A 21,128-nucleotide genomic window follows, 5' to 3' on the forward strand; every position below is an offset into this window, starting at 1 on the left:
TCTCTCTCTCTCTCTCTCTCTCTCTCTCTCTCTCTCTCTCTCTCTCTTCCCCTTCCCCCTTTTCCAGACAGGGTCTCAGTATGTATTTGTGGCTGACATAAACTTGCTAGGTAGACTATGATGGCTTGGTACTCACAGAGATCCCCCTGCCTCAGCCTCAGCCCTGCTCCTGTCACCATGCCCAGCTACAGTATTTGTATTTCACTTTCATGCATGACAACCAATTGGAAAACATCGTTCCTAAAACAAACACAGCATAGCACACATACAAGGAGAAGGAACGAGCCATCCTTGAGACCCATTAGAGAATTTTAAACAGGAGCTATCTGTGCTATGATAGCTAACTTTAAAGAGCTGGAGGGGGGGGGGGAACCTGGAGATTTTAGAGATTAAAAACAGGATAGAAATAAATGGCGATTCATGATTCTGATTTAAAATAAAGATGAATGTTCCAGAACAATCAAAGAAAAGAAAATTAGGGGATAAATCACACACACACACACACACACACACACGCACACGCGCACCTGAACCTGCCCTATGACAGTTCCAGAAACCAGAGTAGAGGAAATGGGAAGAAATGCTGAATGAAACTATTCATTCTTTTTTGTTTGTTTGTTTTGTTTTGCTTTGTTTTTCGAGACAGGGTTTCTTTGTGTAGCCCTGGCTGTCCTGGAACTTACTCTGTAGACCAGGCTGGCCTGGAACTCAGAAATCCACCTGCCTCTGCCTCCTGAGTGCTGGGATTAAAGACGTGCACCACCACTGCCTGGCTGAAACCATTTATTCTTAAAGGATGTGACTTTGCAGGTGCAGAAAGCTCACTGCAACCCCAGTGGTGGGGACATGCCATCCCTAGTGTACAAACCCTTATAGCATCTCAGGATATAGGAGACAAGGAAAGACCCAGAGGCCTTAGGAAGGCCAAAGGAAGGCACACACATAGTAGACCAGAAGGTAAACCGAGTTCACACTCTTTCACTGCAGTCTCAGAAGCTTTGTGATAGTGCAGGGAAAGCTCCTTGCTAGAAGGATAGGGTCCCTATCAGATATACCCTGCTAAGCTATCAGTAAACTGTGAAAGTCAAAAGGTGTGTCTTCAGGCATGTGCAGTCTCAGAAACAAAGCAGAACTTACAAAACTCTTCTTTAGGAAGCTTCATAAGGCCTTGTTGTTGGTTCTGTAATCATAGAAGCCAATTTATGAGTCTTGTGAGCTGAAAGCCAGCCTGGGATACTCAGAAAAACTGTCTCAAAGAGAAATAGAAATGAGAGAGGAAGCAGGAGGGAAGGGGGGAAGATGAGAGAGGGGGGAGGGAGGGAGAGGTGGAAGAAGAGGAAGAGGAGGAGGAGGAGGAGGAGGAGGAGGAGGAGGAGGAGGAGAATAAATAAGAAAGAAGAAGAGGAGGAAGAAAGCTGCTGGATTAAAGAGATGGCTCTAGAGGTAAAAAATACTTGCCATACAAACATGAGGACCTGAATTCAAATCCTCAGAAACCATGTAAAGCCAGGCATAATGGTGAGTGTTTCTATCCCAGTGCTTCTACTCTGAGATGCAGGGCAGGGCAGGGCAGGGCAGAGCAAAGAGCAAAGAGCATCTCCAGAAGCTCTGGGCCAACTGCCTTACCCAGCACAATAACAGACAACAGAAAAACCTGTCTTGAGCTATACTAGAAGGTGAGAACTGAGTCCTGAGGTTGTCCTCTGGCCTCTGTGCACTGTGACAGGAGTGACAACATACACTCAAATACACGTACATGCACACATGCATATGCACACTATATGAAGTCATCAGAGAGGGACACACCAGTTAAGTTCATGCCCATTAAAAAAAAAGGAAAAAGGAAAAAAGGCAGAGCAGAGAGCTGGCTGTCTTTTCTCTGACATGTGGAAGATGCTGCTGAGCAGCTGCTATGTTGGAGCTGTGGAAACAGCCCTCACCAGGACTGGACTGGCTGGCATTTGATCTGGAACTTTTAGCCTTCAGAACTGTGGGAAATAAATTTCTATGGCTTAAGCCACTTGGTTTGTGGTATTTTGTTATAGCAGCCCGGACAGACTAACACAGTATCAGATGAACTTTGTTAATCAGGTTACATAAAAATCTACTGAGAATAGAACTTTTACCCAGGCATGACTTTTTAATGTATACTGGCCATTTAGAAAGTACTGACTTAATATGCTGATCTCTAACTGTGGGCACATTTCAATATATAGTATTCTAAAAACCACATTGCTAGCGTCATTGCTATTCTTACTAGCCCAACCTTTTCAGTATTAGGAAACCCACAAGTTCATGTATCAGATGCAAGGTTCCTAGAATTCTAAAGTTTAACTTGTATAATGAGTGATAAGCATGTCAGTTGTTTCCTTGGAGCACTAAATACCAAAGCATGGTTTCCAGGTCAGCTGTTCCTTGAGATAAAAATGGTATTTTTGAAAGAATACTATATCTATGAGTTCAGCTCACAGCTAGCTATGTGCATACTTTTCCTCCAAAGGTCATCCTCCTGCCTCATGAAGAATAAGTGACAAAGATAGGTACTTGGGGTTGAGACATAGAAAAATAATGGATTTTACTTGTCCCGTGAGAACATTCTAGCTCTCTCTTCCCTGCCAGTGTGACCACTGTGTCCTATGCAGGTGAAACATTTTACCTGCCAGGGCTTCTAGACCACTGCTGTGAATGGAAATATACAGAACAGGCTGTGTAATGCCCTGGACTTTGGCTAAAAACACTTTAGACCACTTAGGCTACTGAATGGGACTCAAAGACCCCCCAAAGAGTCCATAGGCCATATTTTGGAGATGAACTCCTATTTAATCAAGCAAACCAAAACAAGACAAATATGAATCTGATAGGGAAAAGGGCTTCACAGGGAATGCAGTGACACTTCCTCTTTCTATTGCCACAGAAGCACCTTGATACAGGGAGTTCGAAGAGTTCTGAGCCAGCTGCAGCCTGGGTTGCACAGTGAACACTAGGTCAGCCAACGCTACATACCAAGACCCTGTCTCATAAAAAATAATAAAACAAAACAGAAAAGTAGTATTAGAATGATATGTGCTTTAATTAGAAAAAAATTCAACTACATGTAGTATAAGGAAAACATCACAATAAGCCCCCATCCCTGTTTCCCGTATCAGTACTGTCAAGGGTTCATTCTCTGTTAAGACTATAGTATTTTAAAACAAACCATAGACATGTCATTTCACTCATGTGTGTTTTGATATGTAACTAAAAATCTGGGCATTTTCTTATATAACCACAATGTCCTCAGCATACCTAGCAATGAGGCCTGGTATCAGGATGCCATCCAAAACCTAGTCCCTAATACATTTCCTTGATTCTCGCCAATTGATTGGTCCAAATTGGGATCAAATAAAGCTGTACACATTACATTTGGTTTTTATAGCTCTTAATTATCTGGTAAAAAGTTTCTTTTCAAGCTCTAAGAGGCAAACATTATCTGAACTACAGAGAGGGAGCTATGAGTGCAGGGTGCCAGCAGCCATAATCTGGGGGATGTGAGGGTAGGCTTGGGGTGGTGAATGGAAAAAGACCAGAAGGAAATAACACAAAATGCCAGCCATGGCTGTATTTTGGATAGTAAGACTGTGAGTAATTTTTTCTATTTTTTTCTATCTTCTAATGTTTTATAAAAATATGAATAACTTTTATATTTTTATAATACTTATTTTTTTAAAAAATGACTAAATAGAAAAGAAAAGCCCCTAGAATCACCCTACCTCAAGTCAATAGGAAAGAACACTGTGTCTGAGTTGTGCTGCCGGGGCAGACCTGAGAAACTAAAGCTGCCTGGTCTAATGCTCTTCTAGAATATGGGGGGGGGTCATAAAAGAAACAATAGAAAAATGTGACCCCCAACATTCACTGGCCTTTGGAGTTTCTTTTGAAAGCAGGTGTATGAAACCCAGACCTTCTGCTCAATGAGGGCTAGAAGACAGGTGTAAAAGAGGCACAGGTCTGCAAGGGTGCTGGGCCTTCCTCCAAACCACACCAGATAGGAAGTATGAGGCTAGAACTGCAGAAGGGTTGTGGGGCAAGGCCCACTGACCACACTCTTCATTCTGTGGTGGCCCAGACCTAAGATAGATCAGTTGGTAAGCCTGGAGATGAGGTGACATCTCTCCCTCACAGTCAAGATGCCCATAATGAAAGGCTCACTACCACATTCTAGGTCCAAGGACTGATCGTCTAGGACACTAGAGTGGAAAGCCTGAACTAAGCTTGATACCGGGTAGGAGGTCAGGGTGCCATGGAAGGCCCTGGAAGCCAGAGCCCAGGTGAATGAAGAGGAGCATGTCCAAAGCTTGTGTGGCTGAAGCCCCATGTTGAGTTTGCAGGTTGTGAGGGTTTCTCTTGGTATAGGGGCAGAAGGTTGGAAGGAGTGGTACTGAAGTGGACAAAGCTTTGCAGTCTTCCTTAGGCTACTACAATATCCTACTTTCTGAGGCAGGCACAGTCTGTTATGAGAATGCTGCCCCCAACATATTTTGTGATTGTTGTTGTTGTTTTTTAATGTGGGTATTTTCAGCATCTGCAAGAAAATTTCACGTCACTCTCCTTTCACATCAGCACTTCTCTCTCCTTTTCCCCATCCTTCCCTGCTCTTCATCAGTAAAAATGCTCCCATTGCAACCTGAAAATAAGCCCTTGTCTTCTGGACCTGTTAATGGCCCCTCTCCCACATCTGCTACATTGAGCATTGAAGCTGTTCAGCTGTGCCTCTCTTCAGAGGGGAAGCCTCCTTCTCTTAGTACTGTGACTACCTTAATCCCAGTCCACTTTGTCTTATTCTGGGGCCTTCTAGAATAAGGCCATTATTGTTTCCCCATTAGAAGCTGAATCTGATTCCTTTATATAATTTCTTCATCTCCTCTGGCCACATGTCCTGATTAACCCCAAAGGTCCAATATTTGAAGCATGACTTACAGAAACCAGCTCTCCCCCTGCATAGCCATCTGTCACCACCATGCCTCCTCGGCCCTCATCTTCTGTTCTTGCTACTGAGGGGTTCTTTGAGCCTAACAGGGACTTGTTACTGAGACTCCATACATACTCTGTCCTTTCCTTGAAGACCCTTCCTCAGCAGGAAGCATGTATCTCTCTTGTGATCAGCTAAAATGCCGTTTCTTCCAGGATCAAGTTCAGAACCTCACAGAAACCTTCAGAAACCCAAACCTTGTGACGTTCTTAGCGTTGAGATTCTTACTCATTCACTTAGTAAATATTGAGTGGTATTTGTTGCACTCAGATACCATACAAAGTATTGAAAATCTCAGACATTTCCCCATCCAGACAGAAGCCCATCTTTCCTGGTGGTAGTTATCTATTCTCCCTTTTCCCCAGCTGCATGTTTTAAATTTCTTACAGTGAAGGCATATTGCAACTTAAAAGCAAAAGTCATTTTGAGACTTTTTCACTGTTTTTTAATAAGTAGATGAGATATTGTAGTGCATTTGTAGGCTGAGTGAAAGGCAGATAAGGTGAGGAAGGAGTCACAGTTTGGGAGCCTGGTTAAGAAGGACTCAGCCTATGTGGGCGATGAGTTCCCGCAGGACTAGGGCCAGCTCTTCTCCTACCTTGACTAAAATAAAGGGAGGGGCTGGGAATGGGGTTCGGTAGACCATGGGAAGGTGATTTGACACTCCCTGTCAGGTTCCCCAGTGGTAAAGGTCATTTGCCCTGCACTCCAGGGCCAGTTCTGTTCCATTCTGTTCTCCTGCCAGACTCTTTTGGTTTTTGGTTTTTTCGAGACAGGGTTTCTCTGTGTAGCCCTGTTGTCCTGGAACTCACTTTGTAGACCAGGCTGGCCTCAAACTCAGAACTCCACCTGCCTCTGCCTCCCAATAAGTCAGACTCTTAAGCCCGGACTAGAGTTTTACTTCTCCCCAATAGTTCGGTGCCCTCTACCCAGAAACCACTTTGCCCTGTTTTTCGCTGTTCTGTTTATCCCTGTTGCTTAGTGAGAAGGTGGGCCCCAGATAAGCATGTGCATCCTCAGCAGCCGCCCCAGTCCTGTGAACTTGCATGCTGGGAGTTGTGGAGTGTCTCAGGTAGCCCTGCCATGCTTCCTCACAGAGCTGCTCTTCATTTCTTTAATGACCCCTGTGGACTTTCATACCATTGACCTGCCAAATGCCACCACTGAAAAACTTGTATTCTTCCTGGGTCACTGTGGTCCAAAGCATGCTTATGGAGCAAGACTCCCACAGTGCCATGTAGCTTAAGGCTTCCACTAAAAGCAGTGCTGGGTGTTGTGTTTCATACCCAGGCACCCTACTAAATACCTTTCCTGAGAAGCTCCAGGAGGACAGTAGCTTCAAAGCCTAGTTCTGAGAATCAGAAGTCGTTCCCAGAATCTCTCCTTTTAGTCACTACCAGGGGCAGAGCCTAGCTGTTTTATTTCAGGACTGTTGGTGGGACCTCTGTAGCAAGGGAGGGATGGAAAGAGCTGCTGTTCCATATTCCTCAAGTCCCAGTTTCCCACTGAAGACACCAGCCAGCTAGGTGGCTTACCTAAGGTCACATCAGAGGAGCAACAGAACTCAGTTGTGAAGCTGTGAAGCTTGAGGATGAAAAGCAGAATCCAAAATGAAACATTTTCAAGATATGAAATGTGGCATTTCAGTAAACAGCAGAACAGCAGAACAGGTGCAGAGTGTCTTTTCAAGGACAAGGGGCTTTATGAGTTGGCTTACAATGGACCTGTTCCAAGGAAGGCTGGGGTACTAGGTTCACCAGGCAGAAGGTATCTGTGATGGTTCCTGGATCCAGAATTCCCCCACCCCCACCCCGGCTGCTGCTTCCCACATTCTCCTTCTTTCTCCTTCCCCTCCTCCAGTTTCCTTTCTGTACAGAGAGATGAGTCCCAAAGATGAGCCTTTAAAGATGCCTCCTGCCAGTCTTGAGGTCAGTGGAACACTTCAAGGATTATGCCTGCTTGAGTACCTTCACCCGCTGTCACGGAAACACAGTTCCTATCTCTTGGCCACAGCATAGCCTCCAGGCTCAGCTAGAGTTTCCGTTCCCTCTAACCCAGTGGCTCTCAGCCTTCCTGATGCTGTGACCCTTTGATACAGTTCCTCATGTTGAGGTGAACCCCAACGTAAGATTATTTCATAGCTACTTCATAACTGTAACTTTGGTGCTGTTATAAACCCTAATGTTAACATCTGATATGCAGGATGTCTGATACAACGCCAAAGGGGTTGCGACTCACAGGTTGAAAACCCCTGATCTGGTTGCTGTATGTGTCCAAGGTTTGGTTTCTTCTGCTTCCTTGTCTTTGGTTTAGAAGCTCACATAGTTGTCATAGATCAGGATGGGAAAGGACCTAATGATATCTCTTGAGACTGGAGGGCAAGCCAGTGAGCGCTAAGATTGTGTAGTTAATTCCAGCTTCTTTATGCAGACTCAACCATGTACACAAACTGACTTAGAACCCAAACAGACTGGCAGACTTGGAACCAGCCAACCTGTGCTGCTGGGCTTCTAAGGCACTGGTCCTGTCCCAGCCACTGGTGGTCTTGACACAGCAAGAGCCAGCCTGTGAGATGAAAGGAGCTGCTGCTGCTGGGGAGGCAGCCTCGCCACAGTTTCATTCTACCCTGCTGTCTTTCTCTTGTTGTAAGAAGAAACCTCCGTCTCATTCTGTCACCTCAGGCCTCAGTTGAGAGAGGGCCTAATGAAGGAGAACCCCCCAACCCTGCCCCCTGCTCACCCTGAAGCCACCCCACAGTTTTTGGCTAGTTGGTCACAGGTCATTCCATAAGGAATCAGCTTTCCTTCCATCAAGCAACCTCCTTCCCTTTGCTGTCCCCACCTCTCCACCTTCTGTCCAGGTCATTTCCAGACACTTTGTTTGTGACACCTTTTATGTCCCTTTGGCCAGGATGGCTGGGATAGTCATGCTGACCAGACTGGCCTTGCCTTCATAGCTTTGAGAAGAAGCAGCAATCTGCTGCCCCCAGGCACCACTACCACTCCAGACAGCCTGCTTTGGTTCCAATCAGGAAAGTGCTTCTTTCTGCCTTCCAGGCTTTTTGAACTAAAAGTTCTCTATGAGGAAGCCCAGAGGTGCAGAACTCATTTCACATCTAGTTATTTAAAATTTAAAATTAGCTCTATTAGTAGTTTTTGAACCAAATATGTCTCAATGAATTAATATTTTTCAGAGAATATTTTTTTTTAAAAAATGTTCATGGAATAGGATGGAGGTCCAAAGGTTTCTCCACGTCTTTGTATCTATAAATTGTAGAAATGAGGTATAATTGTAGAAATATATGTGAGGTATATTTTGAGTCTCATCATCTACGTTATGACCTTCCACTATAAAGAAAAAAGTGTGTGTGTGTGTGTGTGTGTGTGTGTGCGCGCGCGCGCATCCATCCACTAGATTTTTTTAGTCTGAATCTTTAGGTATGGATCTAAGAGTATGCATGATTCTTGAGTATTTCCCACCTGATTGCCCAGCTGCCCCTGGTGTGTCAAAGTGATGCTCAAAGGCTGTGTGCCTGAGGCTGGGACCAGCAGCACTGGGTAGGTCAGGAGGGGGATACCTACTTAGATGATGGGTTTCTCAGCCATGTGTCTTCAGTCTGTGGAGAGACTGTGCTTAAGCCGACATTCTGAACAGTGGCACCCCACAGTATGTGCTAGAATCCTGTGTAGAGTTCAGTGTGGCCTGTATCCTGTGGTTCTGCAAAGGAGGCAGCACACTATCTCCTCAGGGGTTCTGCCCATGTATTCCCTCCTTTTTTTTTTTTTTTTTTTTTTTTTCTACCTTTTCCATGAAAAGCCCTTTGTCTTCTGCCACTGGCCCTGGTTATGGACTTGGTGTTGATGTGAGTACAGTTTTCAGATTGGAAATTAATGAGGTGTTCCATTGAGAGAAGCCTGACTTCTACCCTGGCTGACTGGCTGCTCCCAGGTTTCCTCCATGTGGGTCTTTGCTGCTTTCTCTGTGGGCAGCTGCCCCTGGCTGGCATCCTTCTATTGGCTTTCCCCAGAGGTACTTTCAAGACTGCTTTTCCCAGGCTAGAAACTATTCTAGTACATGTCAGCTGTGCCTCCCACAAGTCCTGAGCCATGGTAAAGCCAGTCAGCCTTGGCTGAGAAGGGAAGTTTGAAAAGGCTCTTCTTTGTATGTTTGTGAAGAAGGCTGGCATAGAGTGCCAGGGATGTAGGACCGCAAAAGAGGAAGGGAAGTCAGGTAAAGGTGCTATGGGAACCAGCACTAAGGTAGAAAGTTTGGTAGTGTCCATGTGGGCATTGGAGAAAGGCTGTCCTGACAAGAAGGAAACAGAGGTGCCTGTTAGGTAGAACAGGTGCTTCTAATAGGTTAGTGCACTGTAGTGGTTATTGTAGCCAGGCTCTGGTGAGGAATAGTAGGCAACATAGGGTGACATATGGCTGCTAGTCAAGGCTCAACAATCAGAGGGTACTAAGGAAGCAACCGATGTGTAGAGCCAGCCCATGTGGGCATGCAGGCAGAAGGACATCTAAGAGCTTTGTGCAGCTTGCTGTAAAGTTTTGTGCATAAAACATAGAGTGCTGAGCATTCATCAGATTCTACAGCTGTTCTTGCTCCCATGTGGTGCGGCAGAAATCTGCTCGTTGTGTGGTAGTTACCTTCACTTGAGTGTCATGTACTAGGGAGGAGGACGAAGGCCACAGGAGGCCAGCTGTCAAGGCCTGAGTGTGGGAAGGGGTCCATGAGCTAGCTCACTGGAAGGTATAGGAATGAAAAAGGTGGCACATAGTGTAAGCTGCCACCATCTGTCAGCAGGCTGAAAACAGACTGCCTAACACACATGTACACAGGACTGGGCTGAGGGAGAACTCATTTGGGAACAAAATTAAGAAAAGAAAGAAGCTATGTCTTCAGGGAAAACTTTTTTTTTGTTTTGCTTTTTGTTTTTTGTTTTTCGAGACAGGGTTTCTCTGTGTATAGCCCTGGCTGTCCTGGAACTCACTCTGTAGACCAGGCCGGCCTCTGCCTCCCAAGTGCTGGGATTAAAGGCATGTGCCACCACTGCCCAGTCAGGGGAAACTTTGAGACCACAAGAATGAAGAGATCACAGCCATTTTCCTTATGAAGGAGGCTTAGGCTGCATTCAGAAACTGGGTATGCTCGGGTCTCAAGCCTGGTCACCTGGATGGCTTCTTGTAGAAGACCTTTAGCTGCATCTGTCTCCAGACTGCTTGCTAACCCCTGGAACTGGCTCTGAAGTTGTCCTTGCCTACAGCATGCAAGGCCTTGTGAGTGCCAGGAATGAGGCCTGATTGCCAGAGAAGACAGGAACTCATAGAGTCTCTTGCTATTTGCAATAGGGATCATTCTTGGAATAATCCAAAAAGTAAAGTTTAAGAATTTTTGAAGAAAAATAAAATCTAATATTACAGATTCCAGACTTCTTATATTAAAAGAAAGAAAGAAAGAAAGAGAGAGAGAGAGAGAGAGAGAGAGGTGAACAGTAGGGACTGGAGAGATGGCTCAGTGGTTAAGAGCACTGACTGCTCTTCTGGAGGTCCTGAGTTGAATTCCTAGCAACCACATGGTAGCTCACAACCACTTGTAATGGGATCCAATGCCCTCTTCTGGTGTGTCTGAAGACAGCTATAGTGTACTCGTATTAATAAAAATAAATAAATCTTTTCAAAAAAATTTAAAAATAATGTGAACAGTAACTGCTATTCTCCAAGTGCCCCTGTTGTCGTTTTTAAAAAGCCATAGTTCTTCCTTTCAGGGAGGGTGATCAATCATGGGGGTCACTGCATACATCTAGGATGGAAGCTGTGTTACATAGATTCAGCGTGTGGAGAGTTGCTGGGTTCCTCTCTTTCCTTCTTTCTCTAAGCCATCAGCCAGCCGTCATAGTCCCATCTCGTGTCTCAGGCAGCCATCCTATCTTCTCTTCCCTCTTTGTGACATTGATGATCATTCATCCAAACAAATGGAAACACTTCCCATGGGCCATTTAGTGCAAGTCTTCCATGTGGCCTTGCTTTGTGCTGGGGAAGAGTGTAGACCTCAGCTGTCTCTTGAATTCTACCAGGGCCTGGTAGTCTAAACTGCCAGAGGGCAGCAATCCCTGCGTTTTGTTCATCCAAGTGGCACCAGTCAGTACACAGTCAGTGCTGAGAGAGAGAGAGAGAGAGAGAGAGAGAGAGAGAGAGAGAGAGAGAGATTAAGTACAATCAGTCTGTCTTTGCAGATCCTTGAAGAGTGGTTTGGCCGCACTATCATCCGTTCTTGCACCAAACTGAGCTATGACCATGCCCAGAGCATGATTGAAAACCCAACTGAGAAGATTCCTGAGGAAGAGCTTCCCCCGATTTCTCCAGAGCACAGCATCGAGGAGGTGCACCAGGCAGTCCTGAACCTGCACAGCATTGCAAAGCAACTCCGCTGCCAGCGCTTTGTAGATGGCGCACTCCGTTTAGATCAGGTCAGTGAGTCTTTTCTGGTTTTTTTTTTTTTTTTGATTTATTTATTTATTATATGTAAGTACACTGTAGCTGTCTTCAGACACACCAGAAGAGGATGGTTATGAGCCACCATGTGGTTGCTGGGATTTGAACTCCGGACCTTCGGAAGAGCAGTCGGGTGCTCTTACCCACTGAGCCATCTCACCAGCCCAAGTCTTTTCTGTTTTATGTGGTCTTGAGTTTGGCTTGTGCTCAAAACTCAAAGGTGAGAAACAGCCTGGTGGCCTCTTCCTCTCCACCTATTTTTCTGCCCCTCTGCCACACCATGGTAATATGAGTTAGGGTAAGATGGCATCTGTACAGAGTTCTGTGACTCCCGGCTGCTCTTACCTGGAAAGCCTGTGTCCAGGATTGAATTCTCACTTGTAGATGGCATTGCTGTGACAGGTCCCTGGGACAAAGAAGGGGGGAAGGACATATTTTTGGCTCGTGGTTTCAGAGGCTTTTGGAACATAGCTCTGTTGTTTCTGGCCCATAGTTGTGGGGGGTGGCATGTGAGAAGTATGTGGCCCAGTGGAGCTGCTTGTCTCGTGGCAGCCAGTAAGCGAGAGACAGAGGCATGTGAAGGGACAGAGACAAGATAGACTTTCCAGGGCACACCCCCAGTGATATCGATGAGTCCAACAGCTGGTTCTTTGAGAAGATAAGCAAGATTGACAGACCCTTGGTCCAACTAGACAAAAGAAATAAAGAAGTCCCACATTAACAGAGTCAGAAATGAACAGGGAAACATTACAACAGACACCTAAGAAATTCCGAGTTTCATAAGGGCATACTTTAAAAAACTGTACTCTATTAGAAATGAATGAATTTCTAGATTCAGCCAAACCACCAAAATTAAACCAAAAAGAGGTCAACAACCTAAACAGACCCATAACAAATAAGATTGAAATAGTAAAAACAAAACAAAACAACAAAAACTTCCAGCTAAAAGGAAAAATCCAGGGCCAGATGGATTCACAGGAAAATTTTACCAGATGTTCAAAGAAGATCTGCACTGAGTTGTCCTTAAACTATTCAAGAAGTAGAGACAGAGGGAGCAATCCCAGGTCTCCTCTGTGAAGCCTTTATGTCACCAGTTCTGTCCTCTCATGGAGATTGCTTCCTCTGCTCCTTGCTTCATGCTTGGTGTCCTGAGGCTGCAGCCCACCTTCCTGTCATCTCCACCAACAGTCCCTCCCTGACTCCAAGTGGCTAAGTTGATGCTAATGGCACCAGAACTTGTGTCTGACCTCCCTCCATCACTCAAGTCTAGCCTCTCTACCTGCTTATCTGCCTGACTGCCCTTCAGCAGCTCGGTGGTGCTCACTCACCCTTCCTTCTGCAGAAAGCAGTGCTTGATGCCACAGCATGGCACACAGGCTTCCTGGCATCCTCTTCTCCCTCTGATACACTGGAGTATTATACGTGTGCCCCCAACCCAAGTGTACCAGTCACGCAGGTTGTTGTAATTATGCTTAGTCTAAACATTAGACAGACAGATCAAATACAACTCTCAAAAGGAAGCTGTTTATTCTGTAAACACATCCATGTTTTAGAAAGACAAGTCTTCAGAATTTCTTTAGGAAGACTGAAGTCACTTTACAAATGAATTGTGGGGCTTAGGGAAGTCTTTAGAAAATGAATTGGGTTTAGTTTTCTCAAAAAGACTAGGAATCTATGATGTTGGCACCTATAATCTCATCTCTCAGGAAGCCAAAACAGGAAGATTGAAAGTTCAAGGCCATATAAGATGTATGTCAAGAACATGTGGCAAGAAAGAATAAGAGGAAGAAGTAGAGGAAGAGGAGGAAGAGGAGGAAGGGAGGTGGAGAGAAAGGCAATAAAAAGAAAAATTTAGTTTTCTCTCACTCTGTAGCTCAGGTTGAACTTGAACTCATGGCTAGCCCCCTGCCTCAGCTTCCCAAATGGTAGGATTATAGGTGTGAGCCACCAAACCAGATATTAACTTGTATTCTTTAAGTCTTACTTTTTTCAAAAATTGTTTAAAAACATATATCTTTGTAAATTAAGTTATAATTCAAAATGTTAAGTTGTATATTATGTGTGCCTTTTCTGCATGATTCTCTTATTTACTTAACTTTTACAATGACAAACCAGCTGTTACCCAAGCCCATCAAATGAGGAGGTTTCTGAAGTACCATTTCCAGATGTTTCCCCACCAAGATGCTATAATAAAATTCAACTGGATTAATTCATCTGTGAAACTGGAGGGAAGGGGAGAGAAACAGAGGTAACTTATCTCCCTCCCACTGGAAGAGATGTGGTCATCAGCATAATGCCCATAGGTTACTGATGGAGAATGAGCAGTTAGTGTGTCTGATACTCAGAATTGCATTGCTGAGAAGACTTTAGATATCTGTATCCCAGTGACCCTCCTAACTCATAAATGATAAGACTGAGGTCCCCACAGGTAGATGGGTTGCTTATTGCCAGGCATCCAAGTAGCTCTTTGTTTGGTTTTCCTCCATTTATTACACCATGCTGACATAAGAGAAAAAAGTTTGCCTTTAAAGTGAGAGGGGAAAACACCCTCAAAAACCTAATTAGGTTCCAGTTAATTAAGGTTTGAAAGTGATGAATTTGTATCCTTGGAGTTGATCCCCAGAAAACAAGTCTGTAGACCCCCACATTAGATGGAGACATCAATCTTTGCAGCCAAGGACACTGGTGAGACCATTTATAAATCAGCTAAATGGCTTTATTCAGAAGCCCTGCGTTTGTTCTCCCGTCCCTGTTGCCTTCTTTGCCCTCACAAGTCCATTTTTCCTTGGTGCCTTTTCAGTGGCCTGCTGTTTGCCATTGTTCTCTGAAACTTTGTCTGCCATAGTTCACTGTGTCCATGTTTTGGGTGGCAGTCCTTTAAAAAGCACATCCTTTTATGTCAGCAGCAATTAGAGATCGGTCTTCAGCCAATCCAGAGGCTTTGCCTTTCCAAGAAATCAGTGTTTGCTGACCCTGAGAATGAGCAAGGATGAAGTCCGAGGCACTAATATGGTGCCTGTTTGCAGAGCCAGAGACAAAGGCTCGATAAGTGCAGAATGGCAGAGCAACTTGGCCTTGGGGTGTCTGCAGTCAGCAACTCAGGCCTCAGTGGCTGGCCTGATCTGAGATAACGAAGCTCTGGCTCCTGGCCTCTGGGTCAGCAGCTGGCAGCCTTGTTCCCTGAGCCTGGCATCCTGGCCAATGCTAGGAAGAAGTCTAGAGTGCTGCTTTGATGCAGAGTAATAGTGATGCTCACCTAGAGCTGATTTTAACAAAGCTGTCTTCCAAAAGGTGATTCTCCTTTGCCCCAAAAGCAACACAGGCTTCCAAGGCTACCTAGTGATTTTTGGTCGCTGAGTTGAATAATGTAATGACCCTTCTGAGTGGATTATCTCTGAATCCATGTTTTCTGCTGCCAGGGTAGTTCAAGGACTTGGTACAGATGGCCATTTTAATTATTTGTTTATAATATATGTCTCTCCTGAATCTTAAAAGAGGCCATAATGGGGCCAAGACTTCTGTATGTATGGAAGAAAAGAAATCACAGTGGTCCCTAATATCCACATCCTGAGTTTGATGCAAGGGGAGCCATCTGAGGGCTTCTGCTCCTGACTAGTACAGGCCAACCCTCAGCAGCTGCCATCTGGGGGGATGGGGATAGATTTGCCTGGCTTGGGTGTATTTTGGGGTTCTAGCTCAGCTATTGCCTTCAGAAAGGATATGAATAGAAGGTAAAGGGGTGCCAAACGGATCCTCAATACTAAGACTGACATTGGCTGATGTCAGGAAACTCCACGCCCTGCTTTCTGAAGCTCCCTGAACCTGTTTCTCTTCAGCCAGGTTGAGACTTCTATGTGAAACAAACCAGAAGTTTGCAGAGACCAGACAAGGACTCCCAGCAGGCAGTTAAAACTATGAATTCAGAGGGCCTTGGAAGTCAAATGAAAAAAACCTGAGGAAAATTCATATAAAGTAAAGGAGTGTTTACTAAGTTCTCAGCTCTGTCATCTATGAAACCTACTTGACACAGTTTTGAGGCCCAAGCTCCATGCAGTTTCTTTGTAAAGGTAGCCTTTCTAATGGAAGACACTTTTGAATACCCTAGGACTCAAGCTGTGTGAGTCTGTAGTGTTTGATCCTAGCCTAGCCTAGCCTAGCCTTTCAATCGGTGTTGGCAGGCTTTCCCAGGAAAGGCCAGACAGTAAATGACATGAGCTCCTGCTCCATATGGTCTGTCTCTGACTCAGCCCTGCCTGTTAGTGTGCTCCAAATGAATGGGGGTAGTTGAAGGTCACTGAGACTTGGATTTGATATCATTTTCACAGGCCACAAAATATTATTCTTCATTTGATTATTTTTCAACTATTTAAAAATGTAAAAATCCTTCTTTGCCCCCCAGCCACGCAAAGCAGGTTAAACTGTGTCCCACACATCACTGACCCCTGCTTAACTGACCAACAAGCTTTTCAGCCCTATTACCCAGCAAGCCTTGAGCAGCTCATTACCACTTCCCCAGGAAGCCAGGCTAGGTAATGGAGAACAGTTGGGCTGAGTGATTTCTCAGGATGGTTCCATACAATTAAGTAAATTATTCTTTTGATTAGTACCATGCTTAGGGGTCCAGTTGGAGACTGGAAGTAAGAGTGACTGACACCCCCCCAACCCCAACCCCAGCGCAGTTCTTTTGCCCTTCCCAAAGTCCAGTCCCTTAGTGTGAAGTCAAAGAGGCAGCACTCTCTTTACTCCTCTGCAGGACCCTCAGAGTCAGAGCAGCCCTCCCTCTCCTCTCCCCTAGCCCCTCCTTCTCCTTCCCTCCCCTGGCCCTCTGAAGGTAGAGACTACTCCAGGAAGAGCAGGCTGTGAGGAAGGTGGGTAGCTTCTCTCCTCGATACCTATCTATAGTGCTAATTACAGCAGAGTGTTCCTTCTCTCCACCATAGATAGCTGCATTCTGGATGGCTGCTGCTCAGTGTTGCTCTCCGATGACATTGGATGCAGCTGTGGAGGATGGGCAAGCCCTTCTGGCTTTCCTTTAGTTTTAGTGTCTGTGTCAACTCAAAGCACAACATAGTTCAAGGCCCAGGTTCTGAGGTTTTTCATTCAGAGAGTTCTTCACTCAACATAGCTTCAGAGACCTGTTTGGGGAGCCCTGTGTGTGTGTGTGTGTGTGTGTGTGTGTGTGTGTGTGTGTGTGTGTGTGTGTGTGTGGAGGGGGGAATGTAAATGAGGAATGAGAAGTTTCAGGTTTGGGAAGGGAGGCAGTGAACCCCTAGGCAGTAAGAAGCAGTGGGTGGAAGTGCTTGCTGAACTTGAAACTGAGGAATGACTCCTGCTCCAAACCAGTGCTCATCCTTAGAACCCTGAAGAAATCCATGTGCCTGAAGCATACCAAGAGCTTTCTGTCCTCTCTGATCTTCAGAGGACATCATTTGTAACATCTGTCTCTTTGTGCATTTCACTTCTTGTAATATGTCACAGGAGTCATTTGTGTTGACTTGATGTGTAAAATAATAAGGAAAAACAACAGTTTAAACTAAAGAAAATTCCTCTGTTAACACACACACACACACACACACACACATAGTGGCTCTGCGACTCTTTAGGGTAGTGACAGTGGTTCAGTGGGATTCTGCTACTTCCAGGCCTTCCATTTAAATGTAGACAGCACATGGCTTCACTTGGATATTTAGCAGCTCACTTATTTCTCTACTTTCCCACTTATTTTCATTTGTAGATCCAGCTCTCTGTGATACTCAGACCTGGACTCTCATGGGTAGCAGGAAGGGTGGGGAGCACAGAGAATCGGACACACAGCCTTCAGTGGGGTCTGGGAACCTTTCCTTTGAGAGTGGCAGATCAGTTTAGTTACTGTGCATTAATTTCATGTGGAATTACAGAAAACAGTCATATTTATGCACCCCAACGCATGGGCAGGAAACAACCTTGAATCGTGACCTAGTTACATATAACTAATTTACAGTCACTTACATGATCTGATCAGTGTCTGTAGCTTGTTAGCTGGTGTATAAAAGCTGGCACACATACTTCCTTGTCAGATGAACCCCTCTGAGTTGCTTGTTGTACCATCTGCGCTCTCCCTACACTCAATCTCCCTGTGACACAACAAAGGGCCATTTCTCGAACTTCCAAAAACTTCAGAAAATCCTGTTTACCTTGGAAGTTGTTATGAATGCAGACTGACACTTGACCAGTGGCCATTTCTGGTTGCCTCTTGAGTTCTCTCACCAACAGCAGGAACACTGCTCCTAACTCTGGGAGGGAGCTGTAGGCAGTGGGAAGCAGATGTCCTACCCTAAGACTGCATACCAAGTAGAGGAGAACATATGGACTTAGCAAGGGAGGCCGAGGGGATCTCAAGCATGATGGGGAGTGGATGGGATTGAAGGGCGAAGACAACCTGCTTAAGAAAGCTGTGCCCACTGATGAGCATGAGAAGAGCCAAAGGCGGCTTCTCCTCCTCTGAGCCCTGAGGCTGAGACTGGACACTTGTGACATGCTGAGGTGAAAGTGTCTCTATCTACCCCGAGATGGTTTAGATGAAAGGAGGCAAAAAAAAGTAGCCAGAGATAGAGCCACACCCTCTGCCAGCTGGAATACTTGGGATGCTTCCCCACTCCTCCACCTCTGCTGTTACCTTGACTATTGGGTATCTTTCCAGGCAGTATGTAGTGAGGCCTGAAGCTGGAACTGCTGCACTTGGTCAACAGGCCTGTTCAGAAGAACACTGAGTCTGCTTTCTAAGTAACTCTAGAAAGCAAGTTTGGCTCCTATCCCACCTCTAGAAGCTTTTGCTTGCCTTCTGGTTCACTCTGCATGTTGATATCTAGCCTCATTTCTTCAGGCCAAAAAAAAGCATTGCTTCATGCCTGGTGCTATACCCTCTGGGTTCACCTCTCTCTGGACCTGAAGAATCTGAATACTGAAATCCTCTGCTTATTCCAAGTGGGGCTGACTCGGCCAGTCCTCTCTCTCAGGATGCCATAGCCCTTCATGCCTGTCTTTGTCACATTGTCCAGTTGTCTTGTTATCTTCCATCTCTACCCCTGTCTCTTCTCCTAAGATTTAGTTCCTACAGAGCAAAGACCACATGGTATTAATCTTTCTATCCCCACTCCCTGAACAGTGCTGCTTTTTAACAAGCTGTTTGTCCAGGGTCTCTAAACAATGCCATGTATGCTGGTCTTTTTAAATAAGGTACTGCTAGCTACAGTGGGGAGAATGAAAACCAGGGCTGTAGAAAAGAATGTTTGCATGAGAGAGTTACTATACAGTGTGAACCAAGGCTGCCCAAATAAACTGGCTGATACTTGAATCTTTGCCAGGGCATCCAGCATGTAGAAGAGATGTGGTGAGGACTTTCTTGAGTGGAGCTGTCTTGATAGGCGTGAGGAGCCAGAAAGCTTCAGTATGCTTGGGGTTATCGACACTTCAGAGGTTCCCTCTCAGATTGGGATGTCCCTGCTGGAGATGTCAGGAAGGACACTCCCAAAGTTCCACCAGAGAAGAGAGAAGCTGGTCTGAAAAGGCAAAAAATACCTCCTCTCAGAGCTACTCCTCTTAGCTCTGGAATGGGGCAGAAACAAGTTGGATAGGAATGGCAACCTCTAGTCTCTGCAGGATCCTGAGAGGACACCCCACCACCACCACCTCTGTTTTGCTCAGAATGGAAATGGCTGCTACCAGATAAAGACTTTCTATTGGTCTTGGGGCTTTTTAAGAAGAGAACTTAAATACAACCCAGGTTACTCAAACAGAAGTTGCTGACCTTCCCAGGGTACAGTGGAGGGGAGGAAGGGCTCTCATACTGACCAGAAGAGACAAGAACTTCTGTGACTTAAACAGGGCATGGCTAGAACCCTCATTTCCTCAGAGATGAGATTATTTTGTCTTAGTGACCTTGACAGATGGAATGGAATTTGGCCCTTCTGGGACCTTGCCTTTTGGGTAATTGTACTCAGTTAGGCAACCCTGGGACTTTTTATTCACAGGACATACTGCATATTCTTACCCTGCCCCCATGTCACACTCACGTCAATTGAATGTAAGCCAAACAACTACATAAGAAGCATGGAATGCTTTGACGTTGGTAAAACCTGCATTGGAGAAAGTGAACCCTTGCAGCTGATCCTTAGATTTCAACCATGACTGCTTCTTGGGACTGGCCCAGTTGATTTCAGTTTGTAGTCTTCAGTGTGCTTGGGACTCTGTTTCCTAGGCCAAAGCTCTTCTGTTCTGTTCATTCTACACTGAGTTCCTGCAAATGTTCCCTTGTCCCTCAAGAACCTGCAGGTATCACAGATCAATGGCAGAAATGTCTGGGGGACAACATACAGGTGTTTAATTTTACCACGCAAGGATATATTAAAAAAAAAAAAAAGTTAGGGTAGTGGTGGCGCACGCCTTTAATCCCAGCACTTGGGAGGCAGAGGCAGGTGGATTTCTGAGTTTGAGGCCAGCCTGGTCTACAGAGTAAGTTCCAGGACAGCCCAGGTTATAAAGAGAAACCTTGTCTCAGAAAAAAAAATTACTTAGCTAGGGCTATATAGCTTAGCTGTTAAGTGCTTACCCAACAACATGAAACCTTGGGTTCAATCCCCTGCACAACATAAACTATGTAGTGGCCACACACCTGAAGTCCCAGCACTCATGAAGTGGAATCAGGAGAATCAGAAGTTCAAAGCCAGTTTCAAATACACAGAGAATCTGAGTCCAGCTTGGAGTGCATAAAACCCTGTCTGGAAAAGAAAAAAAAAAAAAAAGCACTGTTCCTGTACACATGAAGCATTCTATCCCCAAGACAAAGAAAGTACACAATGTGACAATATGAAGTAGGTTTCTAATACATTTTAAGTTATTTGGGGAGTGTGAAGATATGCATCACAGCACACAAATGAAGATCATAGGACAGCTTGCAGGAGTCTGCTTTCTTCTTATACCACGTGGGTCTGAAGATGGAACCCCAGTTGTCAGCCTTGGCAGCAGGCAGCTTTGTCCCCTAAGCCATCTCTCCGGCCATGAAGCAGCTACTCTATGTTGACTCGCTCAAGCATGTTGGGAGCATGCTTAATTATTGCTTTGTTCACTTTGGTTGCCTCAGAGTAGCTTACGAGAATGACTAGATTCACACATTAGACCCAGATGTCTTCTGCCTTCTGATGAGGAGCAAGAGTGTGAGTAAGGAGGGGAAGCAAGTCACAGTCTGCATGTCACATTCCAAGCTACTCAAGTTTGAGCTGCAAATCATTCAGTGTACAAACGAATCCGAGTTCAGAACACTTCCTGGTGTTGCTACAGTCAGGATGGTTACAGTTTTTACTGCTATAAATGACATTGTAATTGATACCCTTACACATAAAGTGTAAAAGTCACTTAGAAATATAAACATCATAAAATTCTAGGTTGAAGAAAATTGACTTTTTCTGTGTCAATTCTTAAAATTAACTTTGATTATTTTATTATAAAATGAATATATGTTCACACTGTAAATATATTTAAATAAACAAGGAAAAAGTAGCTATTGGCTATGCCTCACTTAGAAATAATACTTAATACTGTTCATTTTAGAGCCTTTGGCTTTCTGGGTGTTTTCCAGAAGGTTGGATTAA

The 21,128-nt window shown here is 45.0% G+C and overlaps 1 protein-coding gene across 2 annotated transcripts in view; it reads left to right on the forward strand.

The window, feature by feature from the left end:
• The window catches only part of Dis3l2 (DIS3 like 3'-5' exoribonuclease 2), a 326,249-nt gene that overhangs the window by 254,549 nt on the left and 50,572 nt on the right, over nucleotides 1-21,128 (forward strand). For both annotated transcript variants that reach the window (XM_021198088.1, XM_021198087.1), the window contains one exon: nucleotides 11,244-11,477. In XM_021198088.1, coding sequence (XP_021053747.1) covers nucleotides 11,244-11,477 — 234 coding nt within the window. The remainder of the gene's footprint in view (nucleotides 1-11,243; nucleotides 11,478-21,128) is intronic.

Source organism: Mus pahari, chromosome 5 (assembly GCF_900095145.1).
Source record: "Mus pahari chromosome 5, PAHARI_EIJ_v1.1, whole genome shotgun sequence".
Classification (NCBI taxonomy): domain Eukaryota; kingdom Metazoa; phylum Chordata; class Mammalia; order Rodentia; family Muridae; genus Mus; species Mus pahari.